The 18,566-nt window shown below is 42.7% G+C and overlaps 2 protein-coding genes across 2 annotated transcripts in view; one reads left to right on the top strand and one right to left on the bottom strand.

Annotated features, from left to right (window-relative positions):
* Nucleotides 1-712: 712 nt before the first annotated feature.
* Nucleotides 713-1,408, top strand: LOC122652665. Its single transcript, XM_043846473.1, has one exon. The coding sequence runs from the start codon at nucleotides 713-715 to the stop codon at nucleotides 1,406-1,408; it is 696 nt and encodes a 231-aa protein (XP_043702408.1).
* Nucleotides 1,409-11,808: 10,400 nt separating this feature from the next.
* The window catches only part of LOC122648823, a 39,484-nt gene continuing 32,726 nt past the window's right edge, over nucleotides 11,809-18,566 (bottom strand). The window contains exons 2-5 of the mRNA XM_043842065.1: nucleotides 14,289-14,350; nucleotides 13,692-13,782; nucleotides 12,952-13,072; nucleotides 11,809-12,842 (exon numbers count right to left, since the gene is read on the bottom strand). Of these exons, the coding sequence (XP_043698000.1) occupies nucleotides 12,129-12,842; nucleotides 12,952-13,072; nucleotides 13,692-13,782; nucleotides 14,289-14,350 (988 nt within the window). The 3' untranslated portion in view covers nucleotides 11,809-12,128. The remainder of the gene's footprint in view (nucleotides 12,843-12,951; nucleotides 13,073-13,691; nucleotides 13,783-14,288; nucleotides 14,351-18,566) is intronic.

Below are 18,566 nucleotides of genomic sequence, written 5' to 3'. Positions count from 1 at the left end.
TCGACATATTGGTCGACAATACTATAGGCCATGCCTTACTATCATTCATGGATGGTTTCTCTGACTACAATCAAATTAGCATGTGTCCAAAGGATCGAGAAAAGACGGCCTTCACTACACTGTGGGAGACATTTTGCTACAAGGTGATGCCTTTTGGATTGAAGAATGCTGGGGCAACATACCAGAGAGCAGTCACGGCTATACTGCACGACATGATACACAAAGAAGTGGAAGTATATGCCGATGATATGATAGTCAAATCCATTGATCGACAAGGTCATTTTATAGCCCTAAGGAAATTCTTTGAAAGAATAAAAGAATATAAGCTGAGGTTGAACCCCCAAAAATGTGTGTTTGGAGCAAGGGCAATCAAACTGCTAGGATTCCTTGTTAGTGAAAGAGGAATAGAGGTGGATCCTAACAAGATAAAGGCCATCACAGAAATTTCACCACCAAGGACCGAGAAAGAAGTGCGAGGATTTTTAGGTCGCATCCAATATATCAACAGATTCATATCCCGCTTAACCGCGACATGTGAACCCATCTTCAAACTTCTGAGAAAGAAAGAACCAAAAGAATGGAATGATGAGTGCCAGGATGCCTTCATGAAAATCAAAAAGTATTTGCTCCACCCCTTGTACTAGTCCCTCCAGTACTGGGTGAACCCTTGCTGTTGTATCTATCGATAGAGGAAATATCGATTGGATCAATGATGGCACAGATTGATAAGAGAGATGGAGAAGAACATGTGATTTACTACCTGAGCAAAAAACTACTTGAGTACGAAATTCGCTATACTCTAGTGGAGAAGACATGCACCTCTTTGGTCTGGGTAACTAAGAGGTTGAGGCATTACATGATATCGCATCCGATTAAACTTGTTTCAAGGATGGATCCGATCAAGTACCTCTTTGAAAAACCAGCATTGATAGGAAGGATGGCCAGGTGGCAATTGTTACTATCAGATTTCGACATAACTTATGTCAATCAAAAGTCTATAAAGGGGTGGGCAATCTCAGACCATTTGGCAGCGTCTCCTGCGGAGACTGATTCACGACCAATAGAGGATTCCTTCCCTGATGAAGATCTGCACTTCGTGGAAGAAAGCCAAAATGAAGAATGGCAATTATATTTTGATGGAGCTGCAAATCAAAAAGGGTTTGGGGTAGGAATGTTACTCGTGACCCCAGAGGACTTTTACTTACCCATGGCATTTTGCCTAGATTTCAACTGCACCAATAACATCATGGAATATGAAGCTTGCGCCATTGGTCTGAAAATGGCATTATCTGTAGGAGTAGAAAAGATCAAAGTCTTTGGAGACTCTTCGGTCGTGATTTGTCAAACTCAAGGGAAGTGGAAAACCAGGGACGAAAAATTGAAGCCCTATCAAGTATATCTGGAGTAGGTGGCTAAGTGCTTTAAAGAAATCTCTTTCGAATACTTACCCAGAGATAGTAATCAATTTGCAGACGCCTTGGCTACTTTAGCCTCGATGGTGGAATGTGATCCTCAAGATAAGATTCAGCCTTTTCTAGTAGAGAGAAGAACTAGCCTGGCATACAGAGAGCCAGTCAATCTACTCACCAAGGATGGAAGGCCTTGGTATGCCCCAATAATGGATTATATTAAAGAAAGGAGGTACCCTGAACATTTCACGGAAGGAAAGAAAAAGCATCTGCGAAAACATGCTACTCAATTCATCCTCCAAGGAAGCCTGCTGTATAAAAGGTCTTATGATGGCATCCAACTATTGTGTGTAGATGAGGAACAAGCTCAAACCATTATGAAAGAAATGCACCAAGGGATCTGCGGACCGCATATGAATGCAAAAATGCTTGCCAAAAAGATCCTCAAAATGGGGTATTATTGAGCAACAATGGAAGCTGATTGTGCTGCCTTCGTCAGAAAATGCCACCAATGTCAAATATTTGCCAACATCATATACATTCCTCCAACAGAGTTGCATTCGTTGAATGCCCCTTAGCCATTTTCTACTTGGGGAATCGATGTAATTGGGAAGATAACTCCAAAAGCCTCTAATGGACACGAGTTCATGCTAGTCTCCATCGACTATTTCACAAAATGAGTGGAGGCTCAGTCTTATGCGGTCTTGATTGCCGCTAAGGTGGCAAAGTTCATAAAATAAAACATCATTTACAGGTATGATGTACCTCAACAATTGATTTCAGATCAAGGCTTGCATTTTCAAGGAAAAGTGGAAGAACTCTGTACCAAATTCGGTATTGAGAGGCATAAGTCTATTACTTACCAGCCTCAAACTAATGGAGCAGTCGAAGCAGCCAATAAAAAGATAAAAATCATATTATAGAAAATGGCAAATACACATAATGACTGGGCTGAGAAACTCCCATTAGCCTTATGGGCCTACCGAATGTCAATCTGGACATCAACCGGAGCCACTCCATATTCCCTTATCTACGGAGTAGAGGCCATTTTGCCTATGGAGATTCAGGTTCCTTCCCTTCGAGTGTTATTAGATAGCCAGTAACTAGAAGGAGAATGGGTGAGGGCTAGATATGAAGAGCTCAACCTCTTGGATGAAAAGAGGATGAAAGCCATGGATAACCTCAAGAAATATCAGTAAAGGATGGCTAGAGCATTCAACAAAGGGGTACGCCCTTGGAACATTGAAGAAGGAGACTTGGTCTTAAGGGAGCAAAGGACCCCAATTCATGATCCAAGAGGAAAATTTCAGTCCAATTGGAGCGGTCCTTATAGAGTGAAAACCATTTTACCAGGCAAAGCAATTCAGCTCACTGACCTTGATGGGGAAGATCTTCGAGAATTGGTCAACATGGACCAACTGAAGAAATATTTCGTCTGAACTCCTTGATTAACTTGAACTACGTCTAACCTGATTCCTCTCAAGGGATACGTAGGCAACTCGACATGTCCGAGTGCGGTCTCAAAAACAACAATAAAAAAAAGGAGTAAAGGGCATTGTGTTAGTCTATTCTGTAACTCTGCTAACTGGCATCCCCTGCAAATATGATAGATCTCGCCATTTGGCCTTCAAAATTCATTTTTGGACTTATAGTATGCCCAGGGTTGTTAAGGACTGGCTATTAGCTGAAGACTTATTTATGTCCAAGGTACTAATAGGATCCTTGATGCAGGTATTATGTGAGAACCAAAGAAAGGAGGGCTGGATGAACAGTTAAGTTAATGGACCCTCCGCATGCATATGGATGGTCCTACGTTGCTGGACGACCTCAATTTGTCAATACTTGGGAGGATCAGATGTTTCAAGCTCCATCATGATCTACTTAGAGAAGCATCAAAACGTTGCGACCCTCAATTGCATGTCTTCCATTTTGGAGAGGTCAGAATTACCCCAACTATTGAAGAATTTCAGGCCTGCATGTTGGCACCCCCTCCAGGAAAACTGTTCCTCCCTGTCATGCAGAAGGATCAATCATTCAAGACTTTGGAAGATTCCTTCCTTATGGACAAAAGGGAGATAAAGCAGATTCTCAATTACGACAAGGTGGATGCATTAATAGTAGTGAGAATCTTTAGTATCAACAAAGCGGAAGAAGAACACCGGACCCAATGCAGAAAGCGAGCATACCTTTTTTGCATTATTGGTAAATACCTCCTAACAACTCCAGGGAAGAGCATGTCTCCAATGATTGCGAAAGTTATTAAACAAATAGAGGAAGGATGCGATATCGTTCCTACAGTTTTGGCAAAGACTTTCAAAGGATTTGACATCATGTGCCAATCTCAAAAATACAGAATAGATTTTTTCCATGGATCTCTAGCAATTTTCCAAATGTGGTTGATGGAAAAGTTAAGATTGGTGGAACCAATTACGTGTCCTCACCTCCGGCTTATGCATTATCAAGTAGAAAAGAAACACGGGAATTTTACAAGAACCAAGATTGGAAAGAATACTTAGGTAAAAGGACTGCTCAAGAGATCCAATGGGATCACCATTGGATGAAGACGGAGATGGGACTACCCGAGACACCTGGGTGCAACTACGTGAGATACATGGGTTTGACTCACACCAGTTTTTATATTCCATCCTTGGTGTCTCCAAAGCAGGAACAATCTAAGTTGAAGAATTTTAGGGCTCCAAAGGTCTTGACTCAAGAAGTGGTGATTCTTTTATCAGAAATATGGAGGAAAAATGTTGTAAACAAGTGATATCAAGTTGATGATTGTTTCATCCTTTCGTTCTCCATGTAATTGAATCCATTATCAATGAAATTTGTGCTTCTATAGAAAAAAGAAATCATTTCAGTATTATACAAATGTATATACATCAAAATAAATAAATAATGTATAACAAACAAAAAATGTGTACAAATGATCCTTTCCAAAAATCTTTTCAAAATGTACATAAGACAAAAAAAAAAAAAAGGGGGAGAAATTACCCTAAGAAAATCGTCCACTAAGAGGCTCGTTGTTGTGCCATCAGCGTTATCTCTATCAAGTCGAAGAGCCTCGATCTCAGCTCGAGCATGAGCTAGCTCAGTCTGATATCTCTCAGAGTCGAGCCGATGCCTCTCCGACTAGGCCTGGTGGAACATAACCTGATCTCTCTAAAAAAGGAAGGAAATATACAATGAGCAAAAAATAAACACCAAAAAAAAAGAGGTGCATAAATATAAGGGAAGAAACTCACCCAGTGGCGTATTATGTCCCCTCTAGAGATGATGACCTCATCCATGCTAGCCATCATACGCTACATGTCGGTGTACCGATCTGCGATCACCTAGAGAAGAAGAAAGGAAGAGATATGAGAACTGAGGGTTTTCACTTTGCAAACATAAATAAAAGAAAAAAATAAATAAATAAAGGAAATCTACTTACCCCATCATATTGGATAGGGATACCGAGGTCGCAGTCTGGCGAGCTGGGAGGTCTCAACTCGATGTCCGACCTACTCGGATCGGCGGGTCTGACAAACCATGGACGGTAGGAGGGGATGTGGTCATCCATACCCGCTAATCGTACAGGTGGGACCCCATCGGAGGTCTCTGCCTCAGGGTCCACCCTTGCCGTCCGAGAGGCATGAGAAGACTGTCAGCAACCAAAGCTCCCAAAAATGAGAGGGCGGATGGGGTACTGCGAAAGAATAAAAGTTAGTTAGCACAAGTCAATAATTTTCCTGATTAAACAAAAAAAAAAAAAAAGAGTAATGAAGTCTTACCTGAGGACCCTCAAGAGTCAGAGGGACGCAAACAGTCTCTTGGTAGAGAAATGCAGGGTAGTCCCCAGTGGTGGCCAGCTGCGCCGCCGACTCGCCCACCCTCAGGTGCTAGATCTCCTCCGGCTCCAAAAGATGAGTGGAGTGCATAAGAGCTGGAGGGAGACAGGGGACGAGTCTCTCCTTAGACCACTGCAGGGACACCCACTCTCCCAGACAGAAGGGGAATCCCCACGGGCCCTCAAAGAGGATCCGTCGGAGGAGAGTGCAGATGCTCGAGCAAATAGGTCTAGCTAGGGAAGGTACTCCAAAAAATAGGGGCGGAGGGACATCTGCCAAACACAGAAAAATGTTGCTAAGCAAAGAGAATGTGAAATCAAGGTCAAGAATAAAAGGGAATGGTTTTGAACTTACATCCTTGAGCCGTAGCTAGTTCAGGAGACCCAGAACCGAAGGAAGATCCCTATGGCACCCGCTCTTCAGAAGGGTCCCCTCGGACCATCACCGAGCCCGAGGGAAAGTGATGCCCTGGTCCTCTCCCCCCTTAAAGAAGGGAGCCCAAAAGGACAGGACCTCGTAGCTCCATGTCTGCAGAAAACAAAAAGAAGTTAATAAGTTTGGATCGTAATAAAGTTGTTAATATATATATAAAACAAAAAAAAGAGAGGAGAGAGCAAGAGAGACTTACCCAGATGACATAGGAGCACCCAATGAGGTTCGGGGAACCTAGGACTAGGAAGTCCATCATATAGAGGAGGTGGGCATAAGCCGAACCTGCTCAGTCAAACTCTGCTACCACGTCAAAATCCTCGAAGAACCAGTAGAAGGCGAGGTCGACGGTCATGGTCCCAATCATGTCGCTGAACAGGACCTCGACGAGAAGATAAAGGAGGAAGCACCTAGCCATCTGATCGTGCTCCTCCGAAGGCGACTGATCTATCACCCCCTTCTCCTTCCAGACCCACCTCAAGGTGGCAGTAGGAAGGCCCCTCTATGTGACCTGGATCCCCGTCATGCACCTCCAGTAGTCGAGGCGATCCACCTAGTCCTCTGGAGCCAATGCCACGGGTGCCCCTCCAAAGGGAAGCCCCGTGATCATGTCGAAATCGAGAGGTGTGATGGTCACTTCTCCTAGTAGGAGATGGAAGGTGTGGGTGCTCGGCCACCACCTCTCCACTAGAGCCCGAATGGTCAGGCTATCTACCTCGAGGATGGGGCAGGCAACGATGTGCCCCAGTCCGGTCCGTCTCACCCAGGATAGTACCTCCGGGCAGAGCTCCTCATACCACTCTCTCACTCTCTCTGTGCTGCAATACTTCTTCGGCATCAGAATGGTCTTACCCTGCAAAAACATAAGAAAGAAATTTGTAATTAGATTCCAATGAATAAATAAATAAATAAATAACAAACACAACAAGAATATAAGTCTGAACATGCCTAAGTCGGTATTTTAGGGTTTCACCTTGATCTACGTGCCAAAAGATACCTAGTTTAGTATCTAGTGGCTCCACCTCGATTTATGTGCTAAAAGATATCCAATTTGGTATTTGACGGCCTTGCCTTGATTTGCATACCTAAAAATGCCTAAGTTAGTATTTTAGGGTTTCGCCTCGATCTGCATGCCAAAAGATATCCGATTTGGTAGTTGATGGCTCTGCCTCGATTTATGTGTCAAAAGATATTCAATTTGGTATCTGACAGCCTTATCTCGATTCGTGTGCCTAGAAATACCAGAGTTGGTGTTTTAGAGTCTCGCCTCGATTTGTATGCCAAAAGATATCCGATTTTGTATCTAGTGGCTCTGCCTCGGTTTACATGCCAAAAGATCCAGTTTGGTATCTGACGGTCTTGCCTCGATTTGCATACCTAAAAATGCCTCAGTCGGTGTTTTAGGGTTTTACCTTGATCTACATGCGAAAAGATATCTGATTTGATATTAGATGGCTCCACCTCGGTTTACATGCTAAAAGATATCTAGTTTTGTATCTGACGACCATGTCTCGATTCGTATTCCTCAAAATACCAGAGTCGGTATTTTAGGGTTTCACCTCGATTTGTGCACCAAAAGATATCCGATTTGGTATCTGATGGCTTCGCCTGGGTTCACATGTCGAAAGATATCCGATTTGGTATCTGACGATCTTGCCTCGATTTATGTGCCTAAAAATGCCTCAGTCGATGTTTTAGGGTTTTGCCTCGACCTGCACGCCAAAAGATATCCGATTTGGTGTCTGGTGGCTCCGCCTTGGTTTAAGTGACGAAAGATAGCCGGTTTGGTATCTGATGGCCTAGTCTCGATTCGCATGCCCAGAAATACTTAAGCTGATGTTTTAGGGTCTTGCCTCGATTTATGCACCAAAAGATATCCGATTTGGTATCTAGTGGCTCTGCCTCGATTTACATGCCAAAAGATATCCAGTTTGGTGTCTGATGGCTTTGCCTGGATTCACGTGCCTAAAATGCCTAAGATAGTGTTTTAATGCTTCACCTCAGTTTATGTGCCAAAAGATGATTGATTTGGTATGTGATGGCTTTGCCTCGATTCGTGTGCCTAGAAATGCTTAAGTCAGTGTTTTAGGGTCTCACCTCGATTTGTGTACCAAAAGGTAACCGGCTTGGTATCTGATGGCTTTATCTCAGTTTACGTGCCTAGAAATGCCTAAGTCGATGTTTTAGGGCCTTACCTCGATTTGTGTGCTAAAAGATATCCGATTTGGTATCTGATGGCTTTGTGTCGATTTGCGTGCTTAAAAATACCTAAGTTGGTGTTTTAGGATTTTGCCTCGATTTACGTACCAAAAAGATATCCGGTTTGATATCTGATGGCTTCACCTTGATTTATGTGCCAAAAGATATTCGATTTGGTATCTGATGGCCTTGCCTCGATTCGCATGCCTAAAAATGCCTAAGTCGGTGTTTTAGGGTTTTACCTCGATTTATGAGCCAAAAGATATCTGGTTTGGGTATCTGATGGCTTTGCCTCGATTTATGTGTCAAAAGATATCCGTTTTGGTATCTGACGGCTTTGTCTTGATTTGCGTACCTAAAAATGCCTAAGTAGATGTTTTAGGGTTTCACCCCGATTTGCATGCCGAAAGATAGCCGATTTGGTATCTAACTGCCCCGCCTCGGTTTACACACCTAAGTGCCTAAGTTGGTGTTTAGCTATGATATTTTGACTAATAATTAAATAAATGTAAAGAAATACAAGATAGGGTAAGTGTACTTACCGCCTGTGATCGCCCCCAGATGGCGCAACAGATATGGCAGGAAGTGTCTTGCAGGGTCGTCCAGGACGGGTACCAGTCGGCCCAATCATCCGTGTTGGTCGTACCCAGTAACGGACCATGAGAAGACTGTCGAGGGCGTCTGCGGAAGGCCATCTCACTCAAAAAATGCAGAAAATATGAAAAAAAGGCAGAATTTTTTGTCTGAAAGTATAAAAAATCAAGGGGGGGACCCCTCCTATTTATAAAGAGGAGTAGCCATGATCACGGTGCCGTGGTCGTTGCCACGTTGCCGTGAACCTGGTGTCGTGGAGCGACGGTGCCGCCCACTCCACGGTGTCGTGGAACAGTGGTACCGCCCACTCCACGGTACCGTGGAGATCTCCACATGGCACCGTGGACACACAAAAAAAAAACCGGTTGGACGCCCACCGAAGCAACCTTTTTAAAAATTATCGGAATAATCTTTCACCGCGATTAATCGTATAATTCCTCCTTTGTGGTTTAACAAAGAATTTTTAGCCGTCTAGTCAAATCTCTCCAAGGATTATCGAAAGATTTTTGCCATGATCATGCAATTTTTTTTTCCTTTATGGTTTAACGAAGGATGTTAGTCGCTTAACCGATTTCTTCGAGGTTTATTGAGAAATTTTACCGCCTCCAACTCTACCACCCTTGAGCAAGGTGTCAGCAGTACATGCTCTTGGTGACAAAATCAGTTGGTCTTTTGTCTTTACCCTTCAACTGCTGGCATAAGCCTCAGCCAAAGAGGGGCAAACTGTAGACACTGAAATTTTGCCACCACCCTTGGCAATGATGACAGTGGGACACGAACGATGGACATCGCACCCCTTTTCCTTCCTAAAACCCAAAAAGACCAGGCCCATGGGCCCAAACACACCTTGGAACCCAAAAATGGCCCATTTAGGCCCAAAAGGTGAAATGAGGGGGACCACATTGTCCACGTTGCCGTGGACAGTGTCCCACGGCCCTGTGGAGGTCCCCCACGGCAGTGGTGTAAAGAGCCACGCCACCGCGGAGGTTTACGACGTCAGCTGGCTGACGTCATCCACGACGCCATGGAAAGGTCCCCCACGATGCTGTGGTTGTCCTCCACGGTGTCGTGGAGGCCTATCCAGGTCAGAGGTGTGGGACACCCCCCTATAAATAAGAGGGTCCCCCTCCCCTCATTTCATGGATCTAAAGGGTAAGGAGACCCCCCCAGCCTGAGAATAGTCCCCTTTTGCCCTAACTCCCTCTACTTCTAGTGTCCGATTCCAAAGCGCGGGTAGATTCGTCGATTACCCGTGTAAGAAAGGAACGATCGCATTCCTTCGAGCTTGTTATCCCGTCTGTGCACGGATAACAAGAATCCCCATTACAAACATTATTCGATCAGTTTGCAGATAACGAAAAGCCATCCAACAGAGTCGTTACCCTATTCGAAGAAGCCGATGTTGGTCCATTCGTTGGTCTCCCATGAGCCAAGGGATTATCAAGATCTAAGGTATACCCACATAGAGGTATAATTACTGCATTTACACTATTACAATGTAGTCCCTAGAATTGTTACCGTTTTAATGTATATATTGTAAATATTAGTGTAGTATACATTATGTAGCCTTATCATCATAGAAAGAGAGAATATTCATCATTCCAGCATCTATAACAAGAAAGACCGGTCTTCACCGGGCAAGATGGGTGCCTAACACCTTCCTATGCTTGTAATCTGAACCCATACTTGAATCTCTTACCAGACCATGCGGAACTTTGTAGCCTGTTTCCATTCATAATGGGTAGGGCTACATCCATTGGGTCCTAGGCCCTAATCCTAGGTGGCGACTCCTTATTGTTTTCAATATTTTAAAATGCATGACCCCAACCCCGTGATGATGTGTAAAAATGATACCCCATAATTACAGTCCAATAGCTTGTCACTAATAAGGTTGAGGAAACCTCGTCACCGAGGACCACAGAACGTACACCCTCCAACGACGTTAACTGTAACAATCAATCTCATACTGTCCATGGGATATGGGGACCACACATATCCCCACACCCCATGGATGGTGTGAGAATGATTGTGGTTGTTAACATTATTAGATAGAAACTGTTCTCTTCTTCAAGTCCAGATCCCCCCAATGACATTAACCATCACAATCGATCTCACAGCATCCATGGGGTGTAATGACTTTTGGTGGTTAATGTCATTGGAGAGGAACTATACTCCCCTTTTTCTACTACACTCTATGCTTTGTACCACTATAGAAGCTCCTTTTTATGTAAATGGCATATCTGTGCACACTGTTGTTGGTGGCTGCTTCCACTGCATCCATCACCGTCGTGTAGTTTCCTATCCCATCCGTTGATACCACCATATCTTCATGTGCTAGTTACTATCACAGAAGTTGGTCTCCGAATTTCACCCATACCGGGAAACCATTGTAGCCACTACCATACTTCCCCTACTCCGTGGGAGAGGTGACTTGTCTAACTACAAGGGAAGAAAAAGAAGATACGAGGACAAGGATATATGCTTGCAATAGTATTAATAATATTCCATTGGCCAATAATATTCTTAGGGGTTGTAACAATTCTGACCTGCAACTGTAATCAACAGAGAAGAAGAGAGATCAATTGGGAAGCAAGGAACTTCCCTCACCATTCTAATTAATTGAATCGTGAGGGGAGAGTGTAATATTTATATCACTTAACCCAATTACAATGGAAATACCCAAACTACCCCAAGTACAGAAAATAAGAAAATAAAACAGAAACAGAAATAAAACTCAGACATAGAACAAACCAAAATACCCCCAGACTACTAATTTTAATCAGTATTCTTAACACTCCCCCTCAAGCTGGAGCGTAGACATCACCAAGAGCCAACTTGGAACAACCATCCAAGAACTAAGGTCGAAACAAGGCCTTCGTAAACATATCTCCAAGCTGAAACTGTGAACGAACAAAAGAAGTGACAATGAGCTTCTTCTGAACAGCATTTCGAACAAAATGACAACCAACTTCAATGTGTTTGGTCCGTTCATGAAAGACAGGGTTGTTGGCAATGTAAATAGCAGCTTGGTTATCACAGTACATCTCTATGGGTTGATCTTTGATTTTCTAGGGCTTTCTGGCTTCCAAATGATGTCAGTACTACCTAGTTCAAGCCAATGGGAGATCTCCATATTGCTCTGTGCCTTGAGCATTTTAGCAATACATTCCATGCTCAGCGATCACGAGCAAAATTGGATCCATCCACATGACCTTCAAAAAACATTTTCAAATAAATGTCCCAGCCAAAAAACACGGACAGTTTCCATAATCATCATCATTAAACACCAGACCTTGAATAAATACTTCCAGAAAGCACTAAAACAAAGGGTAATCCAATCTCTATACAAAAGGGATAAAAACCTATAATTGGAATTTTGATGCAAATACTAGACATCTTTGCGAAAATGGCAGTTAGCTACGAAGATGATTTTGCAGGGGCATCTCATATTCAGAACTGCGATTTCTGCGAACATAATACACAAGTCCACAATATCACAGCATGACGATCAATTAACCTATTTCTTTGAGACCTACAAAACTTTCTGATCCTCATGATAGACCAATCAAATCTCAGCAACCTTCAGGTTAATAATACATCTTCCGAGCTAGCTGGACATCCCTATGAAACTTCCAGGTTGTACGCTTGGATCTCCACCTCAATATCAAAGACTCGCTATTTGATCAAGGGAAGAAAAATGCATGTCAACACTACATAAAGTTTCTTGATTAATTACAACCTCTTTGTACGATCTAGGCAGAAAATTATCAGACACTTGTTTGGGTGCAGGAATATCTTCTTCATTTTTCTCCTCACATACCTCAACCTCCTTCCTTTGTGTTAGATCGGCTTTCTCAAGCTGATTAAACAACTCTGACTTCATCACCAAACAGGATTTCAGATCCTCCTCATTTCGAGCCTTGTTCAATTTATCAATAAGATCATTTACTTTTGAAGCCCTTTCAGCTCGCCAATCTATTGCTCTCTTTGGCCTCTTATGCTCCTTTTGGTCATCCACATCATCAGCACTGGCTTGTCCCCCCTCATAACTGCATTCTGACTTCAGCAACTTCTTCAACCCCCCATCAACAAGTTCTTCTATTTTCTGTCTGAAGGCATCTTTTCTTCCTTGATTTGAACTTAACCTCATTTTTAACCCTGAGATCATTCTCTGTGTGTTGTCCTCCCCAAAACTCAAGGTTGGTTCCAAGGCAGGCAACATATCTGCAGTAGGTTCGGAAGAACCTACCGGGAAGACTTCCTCCAATAATCCAACATTCTGCATGTATCTATCAAAAGCTTCATTTTCAGCTTCCATGTTTCGTTCCTTGTACTCATTCAGCTTGGAAAACCTCCATTGATTTATAACTGCAGCATCCTGAAACAGAACTCACAGATAAGGATGTGTAGTTCCAACACTGAACAAGAGTAATAACATTCACAAGAAAGAAAGAAAAAAAAATTGTAATCAGTCACAATATGGGCACCTTTCTAGTCAGCGGCCTCCTTGAACGGAGTGAAACTTGGGCTCCATTGAATTGTGCAAAGTTGTTGGAAAGTTGACGAATTGAAGAGGCTCTCAGTGAAGCTCTAAAACCAAGTCCAGAACTGGAAACACAAAACCAAAGCTCAAAACCAGACACAGCAATGGAACCCACCAAGGAAATTTCCGCTCAGTCAGCAATGTGCTAAACAGATGAAAAGAATCAAACAAAAAATTATTTGAAAAGAAAATCTCTGTGGAAAAGCAATACTGATAACAGATTAGAAACAAATGATCAGAAAATGAAAATGACTACAACTCCCTTCCCCTTCCCCCCAAAAGAAAAGTTAGAGGGCGTACCCAGTGCACGAGGCTCCAGCCACTGCGGGGTCTGAGGAGGGTCATAATGTACGCAGCCTTACCCCCGCTTCACGGAGAGGCTGTTTCCTGACTCAAACCTGTGACCACTAAGTCGCAATGGAGCAACCTTACCATTGCACCAGGGCCTGCCCTCCCCCCAAACGAAAAGTTACTGAGTTTCTGGGATCATTCTTCAATATTAATGCAGACTCTATGACTAAAAGCCTGGTATTTACAACTGCCATGATTTTTATCTTGGTCGGACAAATAGCATGCAAACAATGCATGCTTTTAACTTGAGAAACTGCATATCCAGTAACCAAGCTCACAAGGCAGGTCATTCTCCACTTCCAAAGGAGTGAGATGCAGAAATTTATGTCTTACCTCGTGGAAGACACCTCAGTAGACTGCTGATTGAACATAGGAGAGCCTGAGGATGGTGTCTTGTCCGGAAAAATTGCATTTGCTTTCAGAACTGCAATGCCAAATCAGAACACAAAATAAAAGTCGGTTATCCTCAATACGTAATTTCAGCAGAACTTATAATGCATGAGAAATTCTCATAACTACTTGACCATGAATAGATCATTCCTCATTTTCTAATAATGAGACAGAGAAGGAAAAGCATTGTCCCTCTGGGCATTATTTGATACTAAGCATAAGGAGAAAATGTTGATAATGACAGATGACATTCTTACTCCTACAAAAGTATTCCATGAACTTGATTCACTGCCTAAACAAAAGCAACTACCAAGGTCACTATAAATGCCTGGTTGACATGATATTTGACCAACTTCCATAGTTGGGCCATTCAGGATAGAGAGCTATCCATCCTACATGGTTGGCAGGCTCCATAACTATGTTTTCCCATGCAGGAAAACCAAGTCATATCTATCAATATTGTAGTGCATGATTCAAATTTCATGCAATAAACCTGCAGTCCAAAGAAATCAATTACATCATTACTAACAGGTAGCATACCGTGTATATGACATGGATTTTGAGCCTTTGCACAGCAGCTTTTGCATGACTGGTATGGGCACCTGCAAATGTAATAGTTAGCTCATCCAAAGAACCATTGAGAAGAGGAAATCTTTATCTAATGTTTATCCATGCAATTAACGAATCCCGATTTATCTATTGTAGGTAGTATATGATGTCATTCAAAATTATTCACAACAACAACAACTCAGCCATATCCCAACAACAAATTTATTTATGCTTCCAAAATGCCATATATGGTGCTATATCTTCTCTTGGCCTTAGGATCACAATTGAAGCTCTTGGGTTCTATTTTGAAGCTTAGAGGCCGTATAAGGGTTGAAAAAAATATTCACTCAACTCAACTCAACTCAGCCTCATCCCAACTAAATGGGGTCGGCTACATGAATCCTACTTCTCCAATCAGTTCTATTCAAAGACATACAAGATTCCAGTCCTAAGGTATATATGTCCTTCTGCACTACTTCTTCTATGGTTATTTACTCCTTATCTCTAGCTCTTTTAGCTCCTTCAATTTGAAATAAATCACTTCCCCATACTGGAGCATTCAAAGGCCTCCATTGCACTTGCCCATGCCACCTCAGATGAGTTTTCCACAACTTATCATGAATAGGGGCAACGCCCAGGATTTCTCTAATTTGTTCTTTCTTTATTTTATTTTTTTCTAGTTTTACCACTCATCCACTTCCCAACATCCTCATTTCATCCACATTAAGTTTGCTTAAATGTTTTTTCGTTACTACCCAGCATTCAGCCCCATACGTCATTGCTGGTCGTATAACTATTCTTTAAAATTTTTCCTTAGTGTTTTAAAGGGATATGTCGATCACACAACACTCCTTTGAGTTTTAGAGGAATATGTCGATCACACAACACTCTGGATGCATCCCTCTATTTCATCCATGGTTCAAGATCTCGGCACGGAAATAACTCGGTATTGCCAGATGTCGAGGCGAGATCACAAGTGATATAGAAGAACAGCAAAAACTCGACCGAGATCTCATGAATCTCTTCGGTCGAACCAGACCAACTATAAGTCACTTAAATACATCCTCTTGACGAGATTTTGAATAGCTAATAATGCATGCCTTTGTTGATATAACAGTGTGCCAAGGTTTAAAACTATTGCACAATGGCTGCAGATGGAGGTGGAGATATAGCATGGATGCATGGAGAGCCAATGTCAAATTACAAAAAAAAGTCAAGATGTAACTATTGTAGAAAAATTCTAAATTCTGAAGGGTCTACCAGATTAAAGCAGCATTTGGCCAGTGGGTATAAGGATGTGGCCAAATGCACACAAGTTCCGTATGTGGTGCAACAGAGCATGTCTAAACAATTGAAGGGAGGAAGATTAAAGAAAGCGGATAAGAAAGGGCAAAGGAAGACTTTCATGAGGTAGTCTTAAAGAGACACCAACAACCACAAGATGATGGGTACATGGCCAAGCGGGAGGATTTTGAGTCACAGGCAAAGTGAAGACAGTACCAGAGACTCTGAGAACCGGATGACAGCTGAGATGGAAAGGGTTAGGGCTACAGAGATGTACAGTGGCGTAGATGGCTCTGGTTCTACCGTTCTAGACCAGCTGTTTCAGATGTACGACCAGCAGGGAGAGGAGGAAGAAGCAGAGACAGGGGGATTCGCCTTTTAGGAGAACCCAGAGTGCGGGGGGGGGGGGGTTGCACCCTCATCCCCACCCCCACCCTTCAATCCTAATGATCCCATTGAAATTCTTTCACAGGATCCAATTATATACAGTCAGTAGGACACCAAACAAAGAACTATAAAACAAACATGGGGTGGTTGGAAAGCGAAAGTTGGTGATGCAATGTTCAAGTTCTTCTATCATAGCATCCCAGCTAATGTTACTCAGTGGACATATTACCAGGCTATGATTGATACTACTGTAAGGGCTGGCGCAGGAGTGAAGGGGCCCACTCCATGGAAATTGATAAATGTTTATTTGCCCAAGCAAAAGCAGGAGCTTGAAATTTACATCAACTCATTAAAGCCGAAATGGGAGTAGTATGGAATCACAATTATGTGTGATGGTTGGACTGGACCCACTAGCCAGTACATCAACAACTTCAAGGTCTATTGTGATGGCAAGACCATATTCTTAAAGTTAGTCGATGCATCCAAGGAGAAAAAGGATGCAATGTACATATACAAGTTATTGAAAGTAGTTGTGGAAGTAGGGCCAGCACACGTTGTCCAAGTAGTGACGGACAATGGGAGTGAAATTGATGAATAGAAATAGCAAGAAGATGCATCTTTTTCAGGACTACATATGTTGCCATTGTGTTGACCTCATGCTTAAAGACATGGGTAAAAAATCCTTAGTAGCAGGTGTGGTCAAGCGAGCAAGACAAGTGGCCACATTTGTGTATAAATATGTATATTCTTTACAATTATTGAGGGAGAAATGCGGAGGGGATTTGGAGGCCTGACATTAATCGATTTGCCACCGACTTCATTACATTGCAAAGCTTTCAGAATAAATGGTTGGCCTGAGATCTATGTTTGTTAGCGAGGAGTAATTTGGTTGGAGAGAGTCGAGTTCTTCAGAGAGTAAGGCAGCACAGACTACCATCTCTAGTGACCAATCCTGGCATGATTTGAAGAGGGTCTTTCTTATATTGGATCCAATGATAAGGGTCCTGAGGATGGTAGACACAGAGAAGAAGCCGACCTTGCCACGTGTGTATGCTGACATGGAACTAATGAAAGAAAGAGTGAGACCAGCAATACCTAGTGGTGGGAAGGGGTATATCAAAATCATTGAGGATCGATGGGAGAAGCACTTGTCCCATCCACTACATACAACTGGTGAGTTTTACTTTTATACTTTATTTGTTTAGTCTAAGATATTTAATTTACATTTGAATTACCATTTTACTTATTCAAACACTGAAAAATTATTTATGGAATTTTTAGCATAATCTAAGGTATCAGTACAAGTATAACCTTGGGTTGGATGATACACTGATAGAAGCAATGGAGTTAGTGGTGGCAAAGTTGGTCCCTAAAGCTAAGGAGCAAGCAAAATGCAACAATGAGGTGAGAGTTAGTACTTGGTACTTATTAATATTAATTTACAGCTATATAGTGTACTAATCCAAGGCATGTTTGAAATGAACATAGATAAAGACCTTTAGAGATGCATGAGGTAGTTTCAGTCGTGAAGCTGGAATGAGTAGTAGACAAACCACAGACCCTGGTAGGTTCATTGCATTATTTGTCATGAATTCATTATGTCATCTTGTCTCCATTTAAATTATGTATCCTATAAATAATCCTAATATTCTAAACTTCTAATGCAAGAGAATGGTGGGTCCTTTATGGGAAAGATGCACCTCACTTAAGAAGGGTACCAATCAAGGTGCTCTCTCAAACTTATTCTACCTCCGGATGCAAGTGCAACTGGAGTACATTCTCACTCATCCACAGCAAGAGGCGGAACTGACTAGGTCACAAATAATTGGAGCAGTTAGTGTTTGTGCATTACAATATGAGATTGAAGATGTACCACATACGCCAAGCCATGGAGGGTGATAACATACCAATCGAGCTTGCCAACATTAATCCGATTGACTCAGATGACGAGGATTCCCTATACCAGTGGGTGAGGGATCGAGGCAAGCTAGTTATGGATCAAGTCAGGGGTAGGCCCGACCCGAAGATAGCTACTCAGATGGGTATTGACATGGACGAGTATATGTCGCCTCGCGAGAACCGTCTGCATTCACAGACACCCCGACCTCAGGTTGGTGGGATTGATGAGGAGAACCCTGAGTTGTCATGTTTGGGTACTAGCAGTAGTGATGATGATGGTGGTGATGGTGATCATGGTGATGTTGATGATAGTGATGATGGTAATGGGGATGCTGGGGATGATGGGGGTATGCACGAGAGGTATCACTACCAAAAGTCAGAGCATAAGCCTAGGCCTGAGCCAGTGTGCTTCACATGAGAGACTCAGTACACTCATGCCACACAGGATGAGGATCATGGTGGACTTGCATAAAGCAGAGGCTCACGTCGCCGATTCGCACCATCAGCAAGGGAGCAGCAAAATAGCATGGATGCCACAATCAGGAGCTTGACTGACAGTATTGAAGGCATGAGTATGGAGAGTGGTATTCATCATGGGGAGTAGTGGCGTACACCATCATCCATATATGGCACAGGGAGCACCGATTTCGAGTATAATCACTTTACTAGGTATGGTCAGTTTGGGGCCTTTAGGCAAGC

Source organism: Telopea speciosissima, chromosome 1 (assembly GCF_018873765.1).
Source record: "Telopea speciosissima isolate NSW1024214 ecotype Mountain lineage chromosome 1, Tspe_v1, whole genome shotgun sequence".
Lineage (NCBI taxonomy): Eukaryota > Viridiplantae > Streptophyta > Magnoliopsida > Proteales > Proteaceae > Telopea > Telopea speciosissima.
This window is presented reverse-complemented; position numbering and strand designations above follow the sequence as displayed.

Coding starts and splice junctions, on each gene's coding strand:
- LOC122652665 (XM_043846473.1), top strand. CDS start 713: ATGGCACAGATTGATAAGAGAGATGGAGAAGAACATGTGATTTACTAC.